Source organism: Aulonocara stuartgranti, assembly GCF_965226115.1.
Source record: "Aulonocara stuartgranti genome assembly, chromosome: 6".
NCBI classification, from domain to species: Eukaryota; Metazoa; Chordata; class Actinopteri; order Cichliformes; family Cichlidae; genus Aulonocara; species Aulonocara stuartgranti.
The window spans coordinates 24,049,137-24,071,938 of NC_138944.1; the positions used below are offsets into that span (position 1 = coordinate 24,049,137).

Below are 22,802 nucleotides of genomic sequence, written 5' to 3' on the forward strand. Positions count from 1 at the left end.
TCACAATAAAGTCAAAGCTACTGCGAGTATGTAAGAACAGGATATTTAATGACACTAACTGATAAAAAGTGACATGACACTTTTTTCACTGGTTAGATTTGTAAGGACAGGATGAGGCACACGAGTCTAGCAGCATTTAAACAAAGTGAAATTCAAGTATTTAACTCAATGGTGTTACTTGATGTACAACTGCTCTTGAAATAGAAACGTAATGCTCTGGCACTCAACCGGCCCTCTTTGAACATTTATTTTCCCCTTTCCTCACAACTCTTCCTCCTTTCACTCAGTCCTCACTCACTTCTTCAGTTTCTTCTGCGCTGCTTTCTTCTTCACCATTTGTAACCGCTTCATGGCGTTAAGCTGGGACTCTTGGGTTGTAGGTAGTTTGTCCCCAGGTGCAGCCTTTGACCCATTCCCATTGTTTCCATTACCTCCTCCGTTACTGCCTCCATTGCCTCCAGTCTGGGAGCTGTTAGGAGAGCCGGCCCCTGACGAAGAGCTGCCTTTGCTTTGGCCTTCACCGCTCGATGACCTATTCAACGGCTGCTTACCCAGAGTCAGAGGTGGAGGCGGTTTCAGGTTTGCCTGACTGGAGCCGTTTCCATTGCCGCTCCCAGATATCTTTGCACTCCCAAGCCCTGACTTTCCTCCAGCTAGCCCAGATAACCCAACAGGCTTCTGTCCAGAAGGAGTTGTCAAGGTCTTGCTGCTCCCACTTGGGCCTGAGGAACCTAGTTTGGTGCTAGCAGGAAGAGATGGGCTCGTTTTGGCGCCAAATGCAGCCCAGCCGGTAAGACCGCTGCCCGAGGAGGAGGAGCTGCTGCTGGTGGGATTGGCTGAAGTGGCTGGTGGCTGCATGGGAAAAGGTTACTGTCATTATTAGAGTGTAATACTGACTAATAACAAACTACTAACTACTTGGATTTTCTTTTCATCTCTTTCATTTATGTTTTATTATTTGAGAACAAGTCCCTGTTGCTCCCACTTGGGCCTGAAGAACCTAGTTTGGAGCTTTAGTTTTCAAAAAACCCATTTGTCCTTCAGTGGCCACCATAGCTAAGATTATACAGTTGAATTAGGAGGGTTAGGAAAACAGTATTCAGCTGAATACAATCCATTTTTAACTGACGCTTTTGTACAGGACTTGAAGGCTTCATTGTCTATCGATGATGTGCTTGGGTCACCCCTATTCTTGTCACATCAATGCACTTTTGGCCCAATTCAGGAAGAGCTTCTCTGTTAAGAAAACTAGTTGTCCAAATGCATGCAGGGTTGTGTTTATGGTCCCCAACAGTCAGAGCTGACTGATTATTGTGAATAGTCCTGTGCCTCAAAATACAATTTTGGGGAAGAAGTCACAATGCCTTTATCTAACTAACTCCAAAAGACCATTCATCTATCTAGGACACCCAAGGCCAACAGTTTGGTAACAATGACATGACTGGAGCTTGTGCTATTTGACTGCTGGCGGCAGAGCTGACCACCAGACAAGTTGGCAGAGCAATGAACCCTGATTGCAACTCAACGAAAACACTGGGAGTTGAGTGACAGAGAGGTCACTTCTTTAGACCGAAGAAGTCACTTGGATGGGTGACAGAAACATTTCTCCTACTGAAAACGCTACGTCCAGATGAACAGAATCAACTTCCTGGGTGATCTTTTAACTGCTCCCAAAATCTGATCCAAGTACGCTTGAGGTGCTTTCAATTATTGTGGTCCTAATCTTGGGAACAAGCAGCCTGCTGACTCAAGTTCAATTACATCTGTGTGCAGATTCAAAAACGGACTCAAAACCTTTCTCTGCACACAGGCCTACAGTTAATATGCGTTATTCTTTTTTTTGTTCTCTTAAGCATTTTTCACTGATTTATGGTGTTAAGTCTTCTTTTTCTGTATTAAACACACTGAGCTTTAATATAATGAAATGTACTATATAAATAAAATTGGTCGTTGTCACTGGTGCGTTAGTAAATTTATTACCAATAATCTCTGCAGGCACTTTTTGTGAGTTTCAACCTTCTTGTACTCAATTATAATGTGACTGAACATATATTAAAGAAGTTTGCTGGAGGCAGAAGGTGAACAGATGATTACAAAAATGAAAATGACCTATAAATGCAAGAAAAGGTTCTTTGCATCAGTCTGTGAACTGCAAAGCAGAAGCATCAAATTACCAGCCTCTGCTTTGTTACGGCATCTGATTAAAAATAAAAGCCTATAAGCAGGAAAAACAACAACAACATACAGCGCAGTTGCAGTTTCTTAAATATCAAGTAAAAATGTGATTCCTCAGCTACTCACGCCGCGTCCTGCTTGCCTGAGCAATACTTTTGCTGCAAACTATGAAAACTCTTACACCTCACGGTAGAAGTATTAACATAATCAAATCTGTGACTACAGGGTATCATGTTTGCTATCAAAATAACTTTTTGGTGAACTCCATTAAGTGAAAGCGCTCTGAAAAGTTTTAAACCCATTCCCTCTGGAGAAATGGCACCGTGCTGGAACGCTGATCCTTGAAAATAAGTTTACACTTTCTGCTCATTTTCCTCTGCGGGGATTTATGCAGACTTCCTTTCACAGCAGCTTTGCACTCTGACTGCAACTGCTGTTCTCTCCCTTGCAGTCCCAAGTAATTTACGGATGTGAAATCATAACTTTTTCTTGTCTGAGAAGGAGGAGAACGTGAGACGACACAAAGGCTGTGTATAAACATTCGCATTAACAATGCACGTCGATGGAAGCCATAACGAGTTAACACATACCTTCACTTCTGTTCTTTTGAATGCTTGGAAGGTGCTGGCTGTGTCAGTTTTGGGTTTAAGCTCCGTCTTTTTCACTAGTGTGTCTTTTACAACAGGTGCTGAAGATGCAGACGCAGGGGACGGCTTCTGTGGAGGTTTCTGGGCCTTGTGGACAAAAACAAACAAACAACTTTTCACTTAAAAACAAACCAAGCTCGCTGAATCCAAATACAAAGCTGATACTGGAAGATAATTTACTTTCCTCACCATACGCTTCATTTGCCTGGTACATCGGGCGCAGTACCACACAAGCCGTGGGTCATTGACTTCTTTGTCGGTCACCTGGGGCTTGTGGCAGTCCTGGTGGTACAGGTTATGGCATTCTTGGCACTCGACCAGCTGGTTCCCCATGGTCACGGTCATTTGTCTTAAGGAATAAAAACAGCAGGAAAGTAAAGACATATGGCAGGGACACATAATTAATTTGCTAACACGTTTACCTGTTTAGGTTGACGATGGAGTAAAATGAATCTCAATAATTTAAAGTGGAAAAAGTTCCAAGTACAATTTTTTTTCATATGCTATAATCCTACTGGATTTCTGATATGCTGTTGTTGTAATTAGCATTTATTCTATTTATCTATTTTGTATGTGGATTTTTTTAGGTTGGTATCTGTTGTGGACAGGAAAAGCAAGAATTTCATTGGCTCACTTTGGGACAGAAAAAACATGTTTCTTTACTCGGCATATGATAATAAAAGGTTAAAAAAAAATAAAACTTGGGACGGCAACTCAAAAATTTACCATATCTACAAATATTCAACATGTACCTGCAAACCACACAAGCCAGGCCCATTTCCATGGCGAAGTCATCGGCGCTGGTCTCATCATCATTTATGTTTGGCAGCAGGTCTTTGCTCGTCTGCACAGTGATCGGAGAAGAGCGATTCTCCTGTTTCTCCAAACGAGGCTTTTTCGGGGGGTCCACCTCACCCAAGTCAACCCTGATCTATTTTTTCAGGAAGACAGAAAGAGCACATTTTAGACATGGCATGTTGGCATCACTGACAAACATTTTCAAACTGCATCTACTTCACTGTAACACTAGTACTCTTCTATGTAATAGTACATACGTATGCTTCTCAGATTTGCAGTAAATTTCTGAACTCAAATTTATTTAACATGTAAGTAGCTCTGACCTACTCTGAGCTGGTTCTCTACCTTGATTGACTGATTACTCCTCCACTTTTCACCATAAAAAAAGGTTCATTGTTTTACTAAAATATCTATTCATTCCTTTTCCCCCCTCAGTATAAGGAGAGAAGCTCCCTTTGATTTGCCCGCTACAGCCATGCACTGAACTAAAAATAAATTTAAAAAGACCTGGTAGCCTGTCTGGCCTGAGAGTACACGTGCTTAAGGTCCAAAACAAATACTTATTCACAGGAGCCAAACAGGACTAGGACACAGCCGACTAAAGAAAGATTCATGTTAGGCATCTGGCATGCTGCTAAACTGGAGTGAGAGCAGCTATTTGACTTGGCCTGTCACGACTTATTGACCTCTCCATCCTGAAAAGCTCTTTAGCCGTTTAGCTGCACGTTTACGATCATCAGAGAATATCAAAAGTGTCTGCAAAATGATTAAATAATGTTAAATATGAAGAAAAGACTGCTTAAATCGCAGAGTGTTCTTGACTTACTTATGTTTTCCCTTCTTTTTTTTCTTTTTTCACTACTTCACCTTACAAGAAGGATTGTATGGTCCAACGCAACACCTTTTGCGTTGGACTACCAGGTTGTCGAGATCTTCTAGTAGTTTTGCAAAATTCACACAGTACCTTCTCAGATGGTCTCTTCTCACTGTCTTTCTTGCTCTTCTCAGGTTTACTACTTCCACTGCTGCTACTTGAAGATGAAGAACTTGAAGACTTGGAGTCTTGCTTACTTAAAGTCATTTTTGACACAGTCCCCTTTGATACCTCTATGTCCTGAGGACACATGACAATAATAATAATGATGATAATAATAATAATAATAATAATAATAATAATAACTTTTAGTTTGAGAAAGGGAAATTAAGGTTTAACAACAATGAGATACAGCATAAAGAGACTGTATAAACATGTACGTCTCCAGTTTCTTACTTTTTGTAATGAACGGTATGATGAGTCACTTCCTCTTGCAAGGGATTCATCAAGGAGAGCTTTCAGTTTCTCAGCTGAGTCTTTACTTTTGGAGTGTAAATAACTCAGTGCCTTTAGAAAGATGGGATCCAACTCCAAACTGACAGGTCCAGCCATGATGGAAACTGAGGATCAGAAAATACAGTTTTTCGGGCTTCGGGGAACAAATAACATCCCTCTACTGAGTAAATCATGTGCAGTTAAACAAGTTTAGTTAAACTAAGGACAACAAAGGATAGTAAGAGTAAAAAAATTGTTGGTTTTTTCCACCCATTTATTAGGGAAAAAGGCTATCCAAATCGACCTGACCCCATGTGAAAAAGCAGTTGCCACCAGATTACTGTCAGACACGTTAAATCAAGAAATCCCTTAAATAGAACCTGTTTAACAAAGTGAAGTAGGCTAAAACAATCAGCCCCAGACTGCAATCTAAAGAAAGTGACAAAAAGCAGAGAAACAAAGTCAAAGACATTTATCAATCTGGAAAGGGTCACAAAGCCAATTCTAAGGCATTGGGACTCTAGTGAACCACTGCGAGAGCCACTCCCAGGAGTGACCGACCTACCAAAATCATCCAGGTCACAAAAGAACCCAAAACGACAACTAAAGAACAGCAGGTCTCACTTGCCTCAGTTAAGGTCAGAGTTAATGATTCAACAATAAGATATTTATATTTATTTATGTTATCGTTAAAATTAGTTTCTTGAACAGAAACTTAAGTGCTAAAAATGTGAACAATTCAGGAAGGGGCAAATACCTTTTCACAACACTTTATTAAGTAACATGTTCTTTAAATTCCTTGAAACATCATGCATCTATTTCTGGTGCTCTTAACATTAATTATGCATAAGTCAATATTTTAGTAAGACTTAAATATTTAGTGAAAACTGTTTCCCATGAGTTAAAGCTCTGTCACAATAAACATCTTTATTACTAAACGAAGGGCACTTGAAGGGGAGACGACAGATCTCCGGGAAAACTAGGATTAATGGTGCGTTCCAGATTAAGTCGAAAATCTGAATTTCCTTGTTCCCAGTCAATCTGTAGATTCCAGTTAATCTGGAACATCTCCTCAACTCAGGTTCCCCACTCGGAACAGACCCATCAACCCCGAGTTAACTATCCAAGATGGCGGCAGTGAACGTAAACAGCAGTAAAACTGTAAAATGTATAATCTGTACTGTCACTTTTGTGTATTTATGATTCGCTAAATAAGCCATGCAGAGAGCACTGGTCAGATTCTACCCATGAATGTGCTGCGACGGTCATTTTAAGATTAAAAAACAAATACGATGCTGTACTGCTAGTAATAGCTAAACGGCTCTACCTTGCTAAGAACCGAAATAAATCATATTTTGCGCTTTTTTACCATTTTTGTTAGCACCGACTTCCAAGGTAAATGACATGCGTTTGTGTTTTGTGATACGTCATGTGCTTTTTTTCTGTGGGTTAAAACAAATATTTATTATTATCTTCCTTCTCACGTTTGTAGATTAAGTCCCAAATGTCTCAATTCCGTCTGTAATATTTAAAAGTTCACACAAATGAAAAAAAGATTAACTTCGGCTGCTGCGTAACATATTCAGTCCGGACTAGCAGCAACACAAGGGACCATAATAGCACCACAACGGTAAAAGTTCTCGTTACTCGAAGCTGTCAGTTAGAAATTAGGATTTACGAATGAAATCGTTAAACTGGAATACCATACCTCACACTCTGCTTCTCGTAAGCTTGTCTCTCCTCAATCCGGTCTTTTCGATTTCATGGGGAAACTGACGGCAGAACAACACTTCCTACAAAGAAGCCGTTTCCTCTAACCTGTGCAACACTCAAATATGTCCGCAAGATATAAGCGCGGAACCTTATGAAGCAACTTGTGTTACTCCAGAATATTTCACATTACGGCTTCTTCGTTGAATAGTTAATTTTTTTTAAAAGAACCAGTTTTATGGAGCGGGCATATAATATATTATACAGTTTTACATGTATTTTTCCAGTGACACATCGTATGTTGTTTATTCGTAAGTAGAAAACAGGTGAAGCTGTGGTAGCTTTAGCACAGGGGAAGAAGAAGAAGCAGCCCACACGATAACAACAACGTGGTTTTATAGAAGCTACTGCTGCTGTAAGTATCACTCATAGTGACATTTAACGTGTTAGATACAGCTGTTTTTCCATTTACAAACCCCACCTCGGAACACCTTACCGAGGCTACTTTTTAAACCTTCACATGTGTTTCACCCCGCAGTGCTGACTTTATTTACAATGAAGCAACAGCCCGAAAACCAGCAGCAGCCCTCTCTCTATTTAGAAGTTTGCTTTCAAAACGAGGAGCCGCGCCTTCCCCTGCACACCTCCATCGTCCTATTCCTCCTTTCTTACTGCGAGTGCAAGTTTTTTAAAGTTTACCTGGTCTTCAAGAAACCCAGCAGCTCCGAGTCTCTGAGAAGTCAGCTGCCAGAGCATCTGGACTCCTCTGATGTTCAGTCAGAGGCTCTGCCTCAGCTGGTTAGGGACTGTCGCCTCCCTGCTGTTTTGGATGAGACTGGGCAGCTCTGCAGGGCAGGACTGGCAGTGGTCCTTAGACATATTATCAACAAAACCATCGAAGCTGACCCCTCCAGAAATTATGTACTGGCTCTGCTGGGTTTCAAGAAGACTTGTCTGAAAGCCTGCGCTGAGGTTAGTGGAAAAAAGGGAAGCAAACGACAAAAATGCACAAAAGAAAATAAACAAGTGATAAGGTTGAAAAAAAAATCTGGTAATTCTTTGTTTTTACATTCATCGGGCCCCAATATGCCCGAATATCAAAAAGAAATTAAAAATGCATGTTGTGGAAGAGTTCGGGTTTTAGGAGGTTAAATATGTCTAAAAGTAAGCACACAGTTACAAATCAGTTATAGTTAGCTGAAACCAAAGTATCCTTAGGCAAGAAATTGAACCCCAAGTTACTCTCCCGAGGCAGTAATTGGAATATGAATGTGTGTGAATGTTAGATAGAAAGCACTTTGGTAGAGAACGCATTGAAAAAAAGACCTTGTGTGAATGACTGAATGAGGCATGCTTTTTAAAGTGCTTTGACCATTTAGTGACTTCAGGAACAAACTGAAAGCTGTTGTGAAGCAGTGTAATGCTCTCTCCATAAGTAATGATTTGCTGAAATCAAAAAGAACCATTAAATCTTTGAATGAAAGGAAAACCGAACCAACTTAATGCGAACAAAACCCCAAAACTCAGTCATTACAAAAAGTGACGGTTAACAAAAAATAAAGACCATCTGCAAATCTACAAAATCAAGTAAACCAGGGGTGCTCACACTTTTTCCGCATGTGAGCTACTTATAAAATGACCAAGTCAAAATGATCTACCCACTACAAAAATCCAAAACATATACTTATTTATAAATATATTGAGGATTCTTTATATCTACAATGTATATACATGCATAACCGCAATATCCAATATTTCACAACGCAATTAACTATGTAAATTTTTTGTCATTACCTGAGTTTACTCTGATGACTTGCACTGAATTGAATCAGCCAGGGATGCATAGTCCGGACAGTAGCTGCTGACGGCCAGGTTTAAGAGAAAAAACCGAGAGCTAAAAATTGGAGTTAACTCGCTGACTAGCTTGTCAGTTTTACTACACTTCGCGCCGCTGTTTGCGCATGCGCAGCGACCTAAGCGTCAGAAAAAATCTGCTGTCATCTGACTGGCTTCCCTGTATCAATCAAGTGACGGGATGGATGATAGGCTGGCATCTATTTTTTTAATGCCATGCGATCTACCAATACTACCTTTGCGATCGACTGGTCGATCGCGATCGACGTATTGAGCACCCCTGAAGTAAACCAAATAAATGCAAAATCTTAGAGATCATCATTAGAAATCACACAATTAACAACTTTTAAAAAGTATTATAAGTAAATAATGAACTAATTCTTAGTTTGCTTTAAAGTTTGCATGGTTTCAGATCTAGGAAAGCTCTTATACCTCACAACTTTGACCGTCTATTGTTCCCCATCAGGGTCCCAGAAGGTTATTTATAATAGATTTGAGCAAATGGTGGTTCCCAGTTGGCTAATGAAATTTAAAGCACTCTGTGGTAAACTAGATGTATTTCACATATACACATATTCCACTTGTGATCCTTTCACTCTTCAATCCAAAAGGGAACAACGACAAAAGGAACTGCCAAAAAGTCAAAAACTGGAAAAAAAACAAATTCTGACACCAAAACTTTTTTTCTCCTTTTTTTGTTTTGGAAATATGTAGCAAAGTTATGTTTTTTGTGTTTTTAATTACAAATAAATATCTGACAACTGCACAAGTTGTGCACAGTGCTATGATAAGGACTTGTATTTCAGCCTTTTTATTTTGAGTGCATTTACGGACAGACCTCAAACACCATGTTTTCCTCACTCTTAGGTGAGCCGGTGGACTAGATTGTGTGAAATTGAAATCCCCTCTGCTGTTGAAGAACATCTCCAGAATCCTGCAAATGATGATCAACAGGTGCCCCTCTCCATTCTCACTCTTGAGCGAAGGCTCGCGGAGCCTGTCAGAGTCCACAACGATGACAAAATACGAAGGCGGAAACTCCAGGAGCAGAGACGTGAAGAGTCTGCTGAAAGCCAAGAGAACCTGGACTCCGAGTCCGGGCTTGGACAGTCGTCTCAGGCCTGTGATGGACTTGAGCTTAGAGCAGCTTTGGCCAAACTGTCTGTGGATTCAGTACCAGCTTTAGCCACCAGAGAGAACTCTGAGATCAGGAAAGTGAAGACAGCAGATTTGCCTCCGTTGGAGCATGTGTTTGCCGAGGGACTGTACTTCACTCTGACTGATGTGGTGCTGCTCCCGTGCATCTATCAGTATCTGGTAAGGGCTTTTTGACATGTAATGAATTTTTGAGTGGTGTCAACAACCTCATTCTGATTGTTACTGTCTAATTAAGAATGGCACATACACATCAAAGCACAATTAATTTTATTAGCCCTTTTTTGTCAGTTTAAGCCTGTCGCTTTTATTTCACTGACACACTTTCTTTACAAATGCTCTTTCAATAATACACCTGTTACACAAACAGTCAAGTGCTGATAGGAAAGGCTTTGTCTCAGTGGATACAAAAGTGGCGCTGATGTCAGACTGAATGCTTTCATGCAGACCGGAGCGTGCAGTTACATGAATTTGCTGGCTCTTTAATACTTTTATTATGATGACTTGTCAAATTATGCATGATGTGTGGTTTTGACACTCTGGTCAGGGTGAACAGGTAGTACACCCAGTTCCCTTTTTTAAATCCAGCCAGGCAGAAACTTGGGTTAAGAAGACTCGCTGCATCAGACTTGGCACAGTTTTTGCTCTCAAAGGTGGTCTGGAGCCACCTGGCAAAGGCTGATAACACTGTACGGGGAGGGTTTTTATTCAAATGCAGCAGGTTGAAATACATTTTACTGACTTTACTTTGGGAACAGCTGACAGAGTTGGCAGGTTGTTATGTTGACCTAAAAAAACAAACTCCTAACTTGAAAATCTTTGAAGAATTTAGAAGCTCAAGTGCTCACTGAATATTCATTACGCCTCATTGTTTGTGATGAATTTGGTAGCAACTGCAGCGGCGAACCGAGAGCTGTAAAGTTCAGGCTTATGCTGTTATTGATCAGGAATGCTGCATTGTCTGGCAGTGGAGTGGGTCTCATTTCACCTTTCAGCTGTCTCCAGCTACTCCTCGACTGTGGGAAAGAACTGAAGTTCTCACAATGAGGCTTTTAGTAGTCAGCTGTGCCCCAGTGGTTTCCAGTTTCACACTCAGCCTAGCGTGTCTCCTCTTAACGGCCATCACTGTCCACAACACATGCAGCCACAGTGAATCCTTTCCACTCCACCCTCTTGTCGTGCTGCGGAGTGCCCCTTCTGCCTCCGTGCACCACTCTGTGTCCAAACACACACAAACACACACACTCTGTGCCCTTATGCTTCGTCTCAGATCATGTCTCTGTTTGTTTCTTCACCCTCTCCTCCTGCCAGCTCTGTTTAGATTTTTTTTTTTTTGCCAGTCTGTCGCACAAGTGTTCACCAGCGTGATGTGTGAATTCTGGTGGAACGTGGCATCTCGCTCCGCTGGCAGTAACATGTCAGTCGAGTCACTTAATCAATATTTCCTTGTTGTTTTCCTCTTTCTCTTTCATCCTTTCATCCTTTTCTTGGTCTTTAATAGTGTTCCCTCCAAGCACGCGCTGCCGCCACTCTACATCATCTCCCCCACCTACTGCGCTGGTACGGCCGTGTCCAGGAGGTACCGGGGGTGCTTCGGGCAGCCAAGGCTTGTGGGCTACTTCTGTCCATACCCCAGGCTCCCACGTCTGGACTCCCAATTCTCTCAGCAGAGGACAACCCAACCAGTCTACCGGTGGAAGAGGAAGAAGGCCGGGAGATGGCCCCAGAGGTTCCTTTTGTCGGCGGCCCAAGGCCCACAATGACTAAACTCAAAGTAAATGATTACTTTCCTTTACTTAATCCCCAGCATGCTTTGCAGCTATATGTTAACCAAACATGTTTTGTTCCAACACTTCCATCCTGACGTAATATCAAGGGATCTGCCTCCCATTGTCCCCTAACAGCACAGATTCGCAGCCTCCAGAGTGGTTGTTAAGTATTATCCCTGTAATTTCATGCCTCCATTTTCTGTTGATTGCGCCTTCAAGAGTGTAGCTCTGAGTTAATGTTTCGGTTTCTGGCAGACTTTTGTAATTGTTGGATATTTAGTTTTTCTGCCAGATATTTAACAGTGATTGCTTTCACTCATAAAATTAACATTTTAAGTGGTCTTAAAAAAAAAGAAAGGAATTCAAAGCTGTTATCGATGCATATTATTTTGCTCTTGTAGACATTACAAAAAAAGAAGCTTTTTTTTTTTAAGACTAACAATCTGTTTATGAGAAAAAACACTGTATTTGCCTGGGGTGCTTTTTTTAAATGCACATTTCAGTATTCTCAGTGGATCCTGTTACCACTTGCAGGAGTGCAGACAGTGCACATTCAGCTTATCTTCACTTCAGGTGCAATAAAAACAGTGAATCTGGTCCAAAACAAAAATGTTATAGCTTTACTTAGTTTATAGTTATGGCTAAAAATCTACATGTGCACAGGCAAGATACACGACCCAATGCAGGTCCCTTAGGAAGGATTGTCGAGAGACTTGCTCATTCGCACACGTTTATAGATTTCTTTGCTCCATATATTACCTCTGCAACAGCAGGAGATAAGCAGGCCCAGCTGTTTTAAAGGAGACTGTCTCCTCAACCCTGACTAACCTCTCGCCACTGAGCCCTCAGACTGTTTACTTGGCTTTTTTTGCTCTGCTCTCTTAGGAAAGATATTTCTGTGATTTCCTGCTGGCTACATTTCTATAACAATGTGAGCGAGGCGAGGAGAAAAAAAAACAAGAGGTTTGGAAAATTCTGATGAGGGTGAGTGAGCTGGGTGGTCAGGATGGGATGTGTCTTTTAGATGTGCTGTGTTGCCGGATGAAATTTAGTCAGGCCCACATGTGTGTAAATGACAGTTTTGCTGGCAGGTTAAAATCCGACATTAAAACCGAGAGGAATGCGTGAACACACACAGACAAACACACAATGGCCACCATTCTCTGCCTAGAGGGATTACAAGGATGGCTACATGTCGCCATCATCATGTCTGCAGTGCAGCTGTTGCGCTGGGTAATGTGCCTGTCTGTTTGCGTCTGTGTGCGCATATATGTCCTCTGTGTGTGTCCCACCAAGGTATAAACACACAGTCTGCCGTCTCACATGGTGACAGTCGATCCTTCACGGCGGCTAACCAGAGGCAGTGGGCTCATCTCGCAACACCATTCACATTACAAATGGCTCATAAACTCTGCCCCTTTATCACTCCAGTTAACACACACTCATGCATACTGTTCAAGCTCCCCATGCAGTGATCTGTGGAGCCCCAGCCTGTGATCTGTATCTATGGTAAACAAGCAGGCATCCCGACACCAGAAATTAAGACCCGGTATTATCACTGCCTAACAAAAGCTAACACAACTTGGATATCAAAAATAGAGTTTTTTTTAAAAGGAGAATTACTGGGTTTGCAGGAAGGAAGTTAAGTCTTTGATTTTATGTCTGATGAATTGGGTTCATAGGGGAGCTGTTGTTCCAGAAACAGCGATTGAAGACAGTCTGTGTGTGTTCCCATGAAAAACTCCTCACTGAAATCAACGAGCATTATGGCAGGATAATAACGCAGTCTTGTATTATTACCTATTATTTGTCATTTGGGTTTAAAGTTTGACCAGACATCCTTGTTGCAGGTGAACTATCAAACTTAAGAATATGATTTAATAGAAGAAATAGAGCTTTAAACAGAATCACCTTTTCATATTCAAAATTATTAAAGCTTTAAGGTGCATGTTTCCTTAGTGTACTTTGAGGTACCTCAAACATATTTACCCAGTGACCAAAAATGACCTTATCAGCATTTGCACTACAAGTTTGTGTTACTGTGGAGAGTGAATATAATTGGTTTTGGCACAGACTTTTTGAGCTTGAGGTTTGCAGTGTTGTAGACTTTGATTGGTTTGTATTATATAGTAGTATGTGTTTATATAAAGATGAATAAAACAAAATATTAGAATATTTTAATATGGCAGCGAGACATTGTTCAACCCCAGTGTATAACACACAGATCAGTTAGTGTCAACAGAACTAAGGGTTTTTAGTAATATAGTCTTAATTGCAGTGCTTTTATTGCATCATAGTGATGCACCTCACAGTGTATGTATTTTTCTGATGTCATTGTACATGATAGTCAAGTCTTTATTCATGAAACACATTTAAATGTAACAGACGGTGACCATAGTGTTGCACTAGGGCTGCACGATTAATCGTTAGAAAATCGCGATCTCGATTCATACTTATGTGCGATCTCATTTCCAAGTGACAACGATTTAAAAGAAAAGAAAAAGAAAAAGACGACGACGATTGTACCGCATTTTGATCCGGGACGTAATCTGCATGAAAACAAGCGCTCACTCTTCCTGCTCAACAAATGACAAGGGCGGAGCCTTATACCACGTGATACAGAAGCTGTGCCGTGTGATGCTAAAATTAGCAGGGGAAAAACAACGGAGAGCACGTCAGGGATGACGAGAAAGTGACAGGAGAAAATCCGTCCCGGTCAACCACCCAAACATTAATAACAGGAACCTACAGCGCTTCCCTATACCCGTCGAACTCCCGCAGGCAAAGAAATTACAGAGGCTATCACTTATCACCTGACCAAAGATATGGCTCCCATCAACACTGTGCAAAACGAGGGATTTAGGAAAATGATCAACACCCTAGAGAAATGCTATACAGTGCCCTCCCGCAACTATTTTTCTATTGTTGCACTACCTGCTCTATACACGCAGTGTTGAGCAACGGTGGAGACGGAATTACAAGCAGTACAATATTTTGCGGCAACGACAAAATGTGAGACATTTGTTGTTTTTATGTTTATTTATTGTTTTTATGTTCAGTCTCAACTGTTACGAAGTTGATGTGCAGTTAATAAGCGAAATAAATATTTATACTGGAAAAGAAAATCGTGAGAGAATCGTGATCTCAATTCTAAGCCAAAAAATCGTGATTCTCATTTTATGCAAAATCGTGCAGCCCTATGTTGCACATATTTAATGTTCCATGTTAGACCTTCTATTAAAAGGGTGTCATATTATAGTAAGATGAGCTTTTTTCCTCTTTATATGGGAAACAGCTCCAGGGATTTACTGAAACAAGTGCAAACGTCTATGTAAATACAGACAGTACAAAAGATGGACATAGCTACTGTGATGTCGTCCACTGATTTCTGAATTCGGTGAAACCTCTGCATGAGTGTTTCCATCTACGCTGTCCTGGTTGTAGGGCTGGGCCATATTATACCGTTCACGGTAATACCGGTATAATGTTAGGCAACGATAGGAAAATGAAATATCGCGATAGAATATGAGTAAAACACGCATGCGCAGTGCCTTTGTTTTCATACGCACATGGCTGATTGTTGAGTGAAACAGATGATCCAGAATTGGTTTGTAAAAATGGTGCAACTTCAGTGATGTGGAACTGGTTTGGTGTTTGTCTGTCAGATACACGACAAAGCACATTTTTTTGCAGAACATGCAAGCGGCCGTCGGACTAAGATGCCCTTAAATCTGGGAGTAATCTGGGTCCTAAACTCCGTATGCTTCAGGTCAAACGAAAACTGCAGCATCACTGAGAGTTTAAAACTGTCTAAATTCTTTCATCTTTAATAAAAACGATCAGCGTTGCTGCTTTACCAGGTGTAACTATGAAGTTTAACTTCCAGGCATCCATGAAAACAAAATGTATTACATTTAACGGAGTTAGAAGCTAGCAGGAAGCTAGCGGAAGTTAGCTCGCTAGTTTCGCTAGTTACCTAAGCATGATATAGCATGTTCTGACTGAGAGATTTCTGAAAAAAATCAAACGTACAGCTCTGCTATCACTTCCAACATAAATGAAGACAGGAAACTAAACAGCAGTGACGTTTGTAGGGTTACTGAAGTTGGGCTAGCTGGTATATAATCATGTGCTACGTGATCGCTAGCGACACAGCTATGTTAGCATAACATAAACAGTGAAGCTGGAGGACGAACACTAACACTTTTCCACTTATAAAAGTTAACGTGAAGGTTCTTCATGGTTAGAGACAAATGCAATCGCATGGCAGGATGCTGTAAAAGGACCAATCTTCAGTCAGGAGAACAACTGAGATAATCCATCCACAATACGAGGTTAGTCATTAATATACTGCAGCAACATGGGAATAGAGCCGCTGCCAGAGAATTCAACATTAATGAATCAATGGTACAGAAGTGGAGGAAGCAAGAAGAATGAGTTTAATAAAGTTTGATTTATCTGACTGCTAATGTGCCTTATAATCCCGTGCACCTTATGGTCCGAAAAATACGTACTGCACACTGCAGTTTAATGTTGCAAAGCACCTCTTTTTAACTTCAGTGGATATTATACATGGTTATGCTCAGTATATGTCAGCCTATTTCTACTGGAAATGCCTTTTGGTTAAACTTTCAGCAAGGAATTTGCATTTGCACTGTTACATTTTTATAAAGCTTTAATGTACATAAAAACCAGCTTCTTGTTTAAGTGAAAATAAATGATAGGTTGTCTTTTTGCGCTAGTAATGTTGTGGAGTTGTATTTTGTCACGCATCAATTATATCGTCAGTTATATCGTTATTGCAAATTTTCAAATATATATCGTGATAAATATTTTTGGCCATATCGCCCTGCTCTACCTGGTTGCATAAAATATTTTATTTAATATGACCCAAATTTCTTTGGATCTTGGCTGCCTTTTGTTCTTTTCTGTCAAAATGATCTAACACAGCTCTGAGGAAGCCAATCCATGATTGATAGAGTTTCATTTTTCATTTTTTTGTATCCACATGTGCTTTTACTGCATTGACAGTGAGTTCGGGATCATTGTCTTGCTGAAAAATTAAGGCTTTACCAATAGAGGCTATTGCATGATTGAGAATATGCCTTTCACGTTTCATTTTAAAACACCATTCAGATCGCTCATTCTACCATGCCTGTATACCTGCGGTTTCAGTCAATTTCAGAGTCTGTAGCAAATGAGCTGTTGCTACCCCAGACGCTGTGGTGAGAAACACGGCAGGAAAGGAGAACTGAGAACACAGCCTCATCAGGAGCTTCTAAATAGCGCTGCCTTCTAGCAACAAATATTGCATCTATCTAGACAAACTTTAGCAAAGCTAGTTAAATACATAGTTAGCCCTGCTGTCATCATGGAGAGAACTAAAAAAAAGTTTACCATGGTTTCCCTGGTTCTCTTGCTATTGTAGTTAATTGTACTAGATGTGCTGGAGTATGTTCTGTACTGGTGAAGCAATGTTCTGTCTTGAAAATTTAATAAGAGTTGTATTGTGTGCAAGGTAGCAGAGGGCTTGTACAAAATAAGTCACTCGATTACAACAAAGGCTGTAGGTTTCTATAGTAACTTGTATTTGTATATTTGTGTGTGTGTGTGTTTTCATGTGTGTGTTCTTCCCTAAGGAAAATGGCATCGAGGCAGTCTTCACTCCTCATCCTTGCCCTTCCTGGACCCTCCCATGGGAAAGCTTACCAGGAGCGATCAACCCTACTGAAGGTAAACTCTAATCTTGCCTCGAGGCTGTGCTCTTTGCTGGCTCCATTTTATTTTTGCCCTCCTGCCCTTGCACTTTTATCATTGCCCCTTTGGTTTGTTTTATTTTTATTTTCTTGTATTTATTTGATGTCTTCATCTCTCTTTGTCCTCCTTTCACTATTTTTACTTCCCTCATGTTTTGTAAGCCTGTATGCCTCTGCAACACTCCACAGCCTCTTTCTCCCACCTTATTTCTGGGTTGACTTCAAAAAACACAAATGTTACTATATATGGAGCGAGGAACATGAATAAATATTTGCATTATACCTTTCGGTACTACTGTGGCTGTTGGTGATTTATAGCTGCACCTAATGCTAACACATTTTATGTTAATCTGCAGGTGGATGCGGTTCCCCTTGAGGGTCCCCTAATGATTTTTAATCTACATGTGCTATCCTGCTGATGTTGTAGGGTGAAAGTGTGAAATAGGTCTGTGGTAGAACAAGAGTCAAAAACAATAAAAACACCTAAAAAGGTTCAAAGACAACTTGTACAGTGTCCCACTTGTCTTAGTGGATACTTCTTGCTGTGAGAGTAGTTTGTGATAGACAATGGGGGAGGTTTGTTGATTGCTGCCCCAGGTGGCATTGGAGCAACAGAGAGAGGGGAAAAATCTGTTTCTTTGCCTCTTTTCCTCACCTGCATTGTTTCTCTTTTTAGTAAGATGTCTTTGTTGTTAGCAACGCTAAATGATGCACATGCATCACTCCCAACATATAAGTGTTATTCCATCCATCCATCTCAATCCAATACATTTGAATCCGTCCATCCATAGAGAGATAGACAGCCATTCACACTCACATTCCCATCTTTGGCCATTTTTGGAATAGACGTGCATGTTTATAGACTGTGGGAGAAAGCTGGAGCCCGGAGAGACCACCCCCACAGACACAGGGAGAACATGTAAACTCCACAGTCTGGCTTTGGTGGGACCTTCTTGCTGTGAGGTGAGGGCACTTGCTGCCATACGGTCACGTTGCCGCTTCAGTGTTATTGACACAAGAAATTGGGGAAGGTAGATGAAGGCACATGCTTCATGCATGTGATTGTTTAAATATTTCAATTTTCTTTAATATTGTGTAGCGCACTCGTTTCTTTCTTCCTTTCATTTTTGCTTATTTGGGAAATTGTTACAAGCAGGAGTTCATGCAGTGCCTATTTCCTCCAACAAAATGAGAAAAGGAAAAAAAAACACCTTAATTTAAGATCTCTACCTCTTTTCAGCTTTTGTTTTGTGTAGGTCAAATTTCCACTTCATTACCATGATATTAAGCTTTTTTTTTTCACTCCAAGCAACTTGAATAGTAAATTGATTTTATCCATATCCAAACCAAACAGGTTTACAAAATGATACATTACCATACAATACAACAAAAACCCCGCAGGGAATGAGCAAACACGCTAAATAAACAGATAAACGAGCTGTTGAGTGATTTTGTTTATTTTGCGTCCTGAAGCCTTTGCTCTGTGATCCATCTTTTAACTTGCGCTACTTTGAAGCGTATTTTCCCGATGTATTTATTCCTACTTTTACTGATTCAACAGAAACTTTGATAACAAACGGTGTTTTGATTTGCTCATTGTTATTTTCTGTTTGTGTGAATATTCCAGGCAGTCAGTATGACACACATCTAAATTGATGTGTTGCCCAAATAAGGGCCTGTTAGCACATTGACATATTTCTATTATCTGTCATAATTTTGAGATAAAAAATTAAAAAAATGTGTTTTAATATTTGGTCTTTACTTTCAAATTGTTTTCATTTGAAGCTGTATACAAATGTGCAGTGTAGGATTTATAAAAACATAAAGGTTAAAAATGAGCAAAATAAAAAAGCACCCAATCTGGACCTGTACATATATTCACAATTCTGGCAGCTGGGCAGTAGCAGATTTCAATAACTGTAGTATGTTTTTTTTTTTTTTTTTCATTTATTTCTCTCATTATGCCAGCGAAATAAATACTTAATTATGAATATGTAACTTTAAAAGTCTCTCAACTCCTCATTACGTACTTTAAATATTGTAAAATTGAAGTAAAGTCATGATGCTAATTATTGTTTATTGACACTTACTTACTTGGCTTAGTTGGTTTGAGGCTCTTGCCATTAAAACAACAAGCATTAAAACCAATGGATCTTTGCTACTAAAAACCTGATTTAAGATCACTGAGTTCCTGATGCAGGCTATCTGTTGTTTTAGAATCCAAGAAGATGTTTGCCCTCCTTAATGCAATTTACATGATTGATGCTTAGTTACCACATTTAGACACCACACTACCTTTGCTTTCATCTAGGTGTAGACCCGAGTGTCGTCCATTGATCTGTTGCTGTTTGGTAGTATCAAGATAAGGTTGGAAGAGTAGTGGGGAGGGGAGGTTAGACCAGACTTAGGAAATATCCGACTTCTGTTAGCGGGTCAGCTTTTTGTATTCGGCGCTCTCATTGTATGGGACTTCATTTACTTGGGTGTTTGTATCAAGTTTGATGACTGATTTAAGACTGAAGTGCACAGATAGTCTGTCATGTTCTTCACATGGGCAAAAAATGTAAATACAGTTTTTCTCATGTTTGTTAAGAAATTTTGATCAGAAATAATTCAAAATGTGTTGAGATATTTATTTAAAGAAAACAAGGTTGAGGTATAGGAAAGTCAAGGCATCTCCTAAATTAGAAGAGTTCATTGTATGTTAAATAAATCTTTACAAAATTTCTTTTCATGGCACAGATTAACCAAAAAAACATTATAGGGATCTCACCATCACTAAAGTCATCCTGGAAACTTGGATATCTTGTCTGTATGTTTGTTCAGCTCCATTGTCCTAAAATTGGGGGATTGTATAAAAAGAAGTTCCACACTGAACTCATTTTTGGCAGTTTGACTCCAGTAAAGTAAAAAACAGAACGAAGTCTCAAAGTTGCCAAAATGTCTGGGGGTGGAGCAGAGTTAGCAGATGGCTGATTGTAACTTTGGACAATGTTTTCAGAACATCCTGGATTAGGTGGAGATGCAGAAGAGGAAAGATGGACTTGGAAGGCAAACTGACATAATTAGCGTTGAGTTTTAAAGAGGGGATATGAGACCAATTGACTCGGTGAAGACGGCCAAAAAGATGATTGCATCAGAGGAGTAATGACAAAGCTGAGAGTGAGGAGAGTTTGGCAGCGTGGGAAAGCAAAAAAACAACAAAACGAATAGAGCAGCAGGAACAGTCCCAATACTCAGAAGTGCAGGCACAAAAAGCAGGAAACCTTTTTGAACCCACACGAAACGTCATTAGAAGACTATCGAAGCACTTTAACTGCATAGTCAATGTTTCATTGTTGGTCTGTTGTGCTGAATTAGAGCCAAATAAAACTGAGCTCATGTCATTATCCTTTTACTTTTGACTGCACTGTACTGGTTATATTGGGTCTCACTGATTTTTAGCTCATTAATGTGGTTCCACAGTGAAACTTTAGCATCAATTTCTAGCCTAAACCTCAGTGACATCTAGAATGCTCTTCCCTAAAACTCCACTGATACCTGAACTGAAGTACTCTATGTGATGTAGGCGGGGTGTCTATACCAAGAGTGAAAATCATGTAGAGATACTAAATTTCAGCTGTTCCACTTTTGTCAGCACTCTGCATGATCAACGGTGCTCTTGATGTCTGCTCCTGCAGAATTATGCTTGCATGCAGGTAGCCCCTGTGATTCTGTACTGTGTAATTAAAGAGGAGCAGAGACGAAAGGCACACAATTTGTACAGAACTCCAGCGCATGAGCCTCCCCATCTATCTATTCCTTTTGTGCGCACAAATGGCTCCACACATGTACACACGTACAGTACTACAGGGAAAATTTCAGTGTTTTCCCCTTACGTGTGCATAAATATTTCCATGTGTGCAAAACTAATATATAACACCCACAAGCCTTTGAAACATGAAATTTTGAAATGGGGTTATTTCTGCTCTGTACTCTAGAGCAATGGATTTGAAATTAATAAATGAGAGTTTGCCTTCATCCATTTTTTCTATTTTTATCCATTTCCAAGGTCGGGTACAATTTAGGTCTTACAGTATACATGGAAAAACCTCCAAGCGTCTGACTGCTAAAAAATAAACAATTGTCAAATAATAATCATGCTAGCACATCTCCATAAACTGTTTTGCTTTATATACGGACCTATTTGCATTCATTGATTAAAAAATTGTACACACAGGCTCCCAGGTGTGCATAATATGTAGAACAACAAAGTTGTCCTGCTTGTATGGAGGCGCTGATTCACTACGTTTAGTCAGGGTTTGTCTGCAAACAGATAAACAGCAATGTGAATAGAGGGGCCATTGTGTTAGAACAGCCAGTGGCTTGTCTCCAGCACTTCACTTAATAGATGGAGGAGAGGAGGTGCAAATAAAGCATGGTAGAATGATGGAGTGGGTGACAGTGGGAGATTGAGATAGGGGTGAGACAGCATGAGGGGAGACGAGGGTTATCAGTAGAAAACAAGGCAGGAACGAGGGGGTGAACAAGACAACGAGCCATTAAAGGGGAGAGCTGGTGAAGAACTGCAAAGTTGTCATGCTTGAGACATGGCGCTATTAGATCCTTCGGGGTTGTTTTGGTACACGCAGATGAGACGAGTTCCTTTGTTTTTTGTCGTAGGTTACAACAGCATGGCAGAAGTTGAACTGCTTGAATGAAAGCTGGCTCCATTTGTCTCCGGCTCCCTGCTTCTACTGCAAGAGAGATGTGATTGAGATTCCCCAAACTCCGCAGCTGACTGTGTATATTTCTTGAAAAGTACGCATAGATTAATAGAAAAAATGAGGAAGAGATTTGCTTTTACTGGAATTAGGAACTTGGTTATGTGGGTAATTTAACTGGATGCAGATCATGTAGAATATTTTGTTTTGTACATTAATAACTTGGCTTGTGTGTACTTAAAGGTGCTGTTTCAGATATTTTGAACAACTGAGTGCTGCACTAGAACACAATAACCTCACAACGTGCCTCATGACCTTTCTCCATTGAAGGGCTGTGTATGCAATAGCTAAAATACATTTTAAAAAGTAAGAAGAAAAATCCAGTCATTGTGGTACAGTAGCACTTTTTCCTGCTGGGTTCTCTTATTTTACCCCAGGTTTTAATCTAAAATTGTTTTTTTTAATATAAATACTCCGTTATCACCTAGTTGCTCATTGTTGACTAGTTGCTCTTTGCTGCTGCATCAGAAAGAGCACAGAGACTGAAGCAAAACAGTAAACCTGAGGTTGTTAAACCAAATCGGTGAGCTAAAAATGCTAAGTAGTCATTAAAGCTCGAAGGAAAGCTGCAGGCTTTGTATTAATTCTCTGTAGGTTCATGATTACCAATGGCCTCTGTCACGAATACGCCACTTGATTCATTTTTTGATGTAAAAGTTTTGATTTGCTTCTAAATCTGCCCATTAGTTTAGATATACTGGGGGAAAAAACAGTTTTGTTAATGTGGTGAACTTGTGATACTTCCCAGCCCGCGGGGCTGCTGATGCGGTGTTGTCAGGGTCGATCTGTAATGGCTTTTCAGTATTATAATATCCACGCAGTGTTAAGTAGTTTCACAATATTCCGAGGCAACATTAAACACATTA

General features: G+C 40.2%; 2 protein-coding genes across 3 annotated transcripts in view; one reads left to right on the top strand and one right to left on the bottom strand.

Moving 5' to 3' along the window:
* Nucleotides 1-27: 27 nt before the first annotated feature.
* ints12 (integrator complex subunit 12) lies at nt 28-7,429 on the bottom strand. 2 transcript variants are annotated; one of them, XM_082537148.1, is made up of 7 exons: nt 7,339-7,429; nt 4,891-5,054; nt 4,585-4,734; nt 3,575-3,753; nt 3,012-3,171; nt 2,766-2,909; nt 28-852 (listed from the first exon to the last, which is right to left on the bottom strand). In XM_082537148.1, exons 2-7 carry the CDS (start codon nt 5,044-5,046, stop codon nt 295-297), a joined length of 1,347 nt encoding a protein of 448 aa, XP_082393274.1. In that variant the 5' UTR covers nt 5,047-5,054; nt 7,339-7,429; the 3' UTR covers nt 28-294. The 2 variants fall into 2 exon arrangements, with proteins under 2 accessions (XP_082393274.1, XP_082393273.1); XM_082537147.1 differs by lacking the exon at nt 7,339-7,429 and adding an exon at nt 6,638-6,759.
* gstcd (glutathione S-transferase, C-terminal domain containing) overlaps nt 6,793-22,802 on the top strand; it is a 52,836-nt gene continuing 36,826 nt past the window's right edge. Inside the window, exons 1-5 of the mRNA XM_082537139.1 lie at nt 6,793-7,054; nt 7,178-7,611; nt 9,361-9,810; nt 11,150-11,422; nt 17,057-17,150. Of these exons, the coding sequence (XP_082393265.1) occupies nt 7,195-7,611; nt 9,361-9,810; nt 11,150-11,422; nt 17,057-17,150 (1,234 nt within the window). The 5' untranslated portion in view covers nt 6,793-7,054; nt 7,178-7,194. The remainder of the gene's footprint in view (nt 7,055-7,177; nt 7,612-9,360; nt 9,811-11,149; nt 11,423-17,056; nt 17,151-22,802) is intronic.

Excerpts from the sequence above, each read along its gene's own strand:
- ints12 (XM_082537148.1), bottom strand. The coding sequence starts at position 5,046 with ATGGCTGGACCTGTCAGTTTGGAGTTGGATCCCATCTTTCTAAAGGCA. Across the intron at positions 3,172-3,574 it reads CTGGCTTGTGTGGTTTGCAG|ACAAATGACCGTGACCATGG; the intron begins GTACATGTTGAA and ends TTATTCCTTAAG. Across the intron at positions 2,910-3,011 it reads CCAGGCAAATGAAGCGTATG|GCCCAGAAACCTCCACAGAA; the intron begins GTGAGGAAAGTA and ends TTTGTCCACAAG.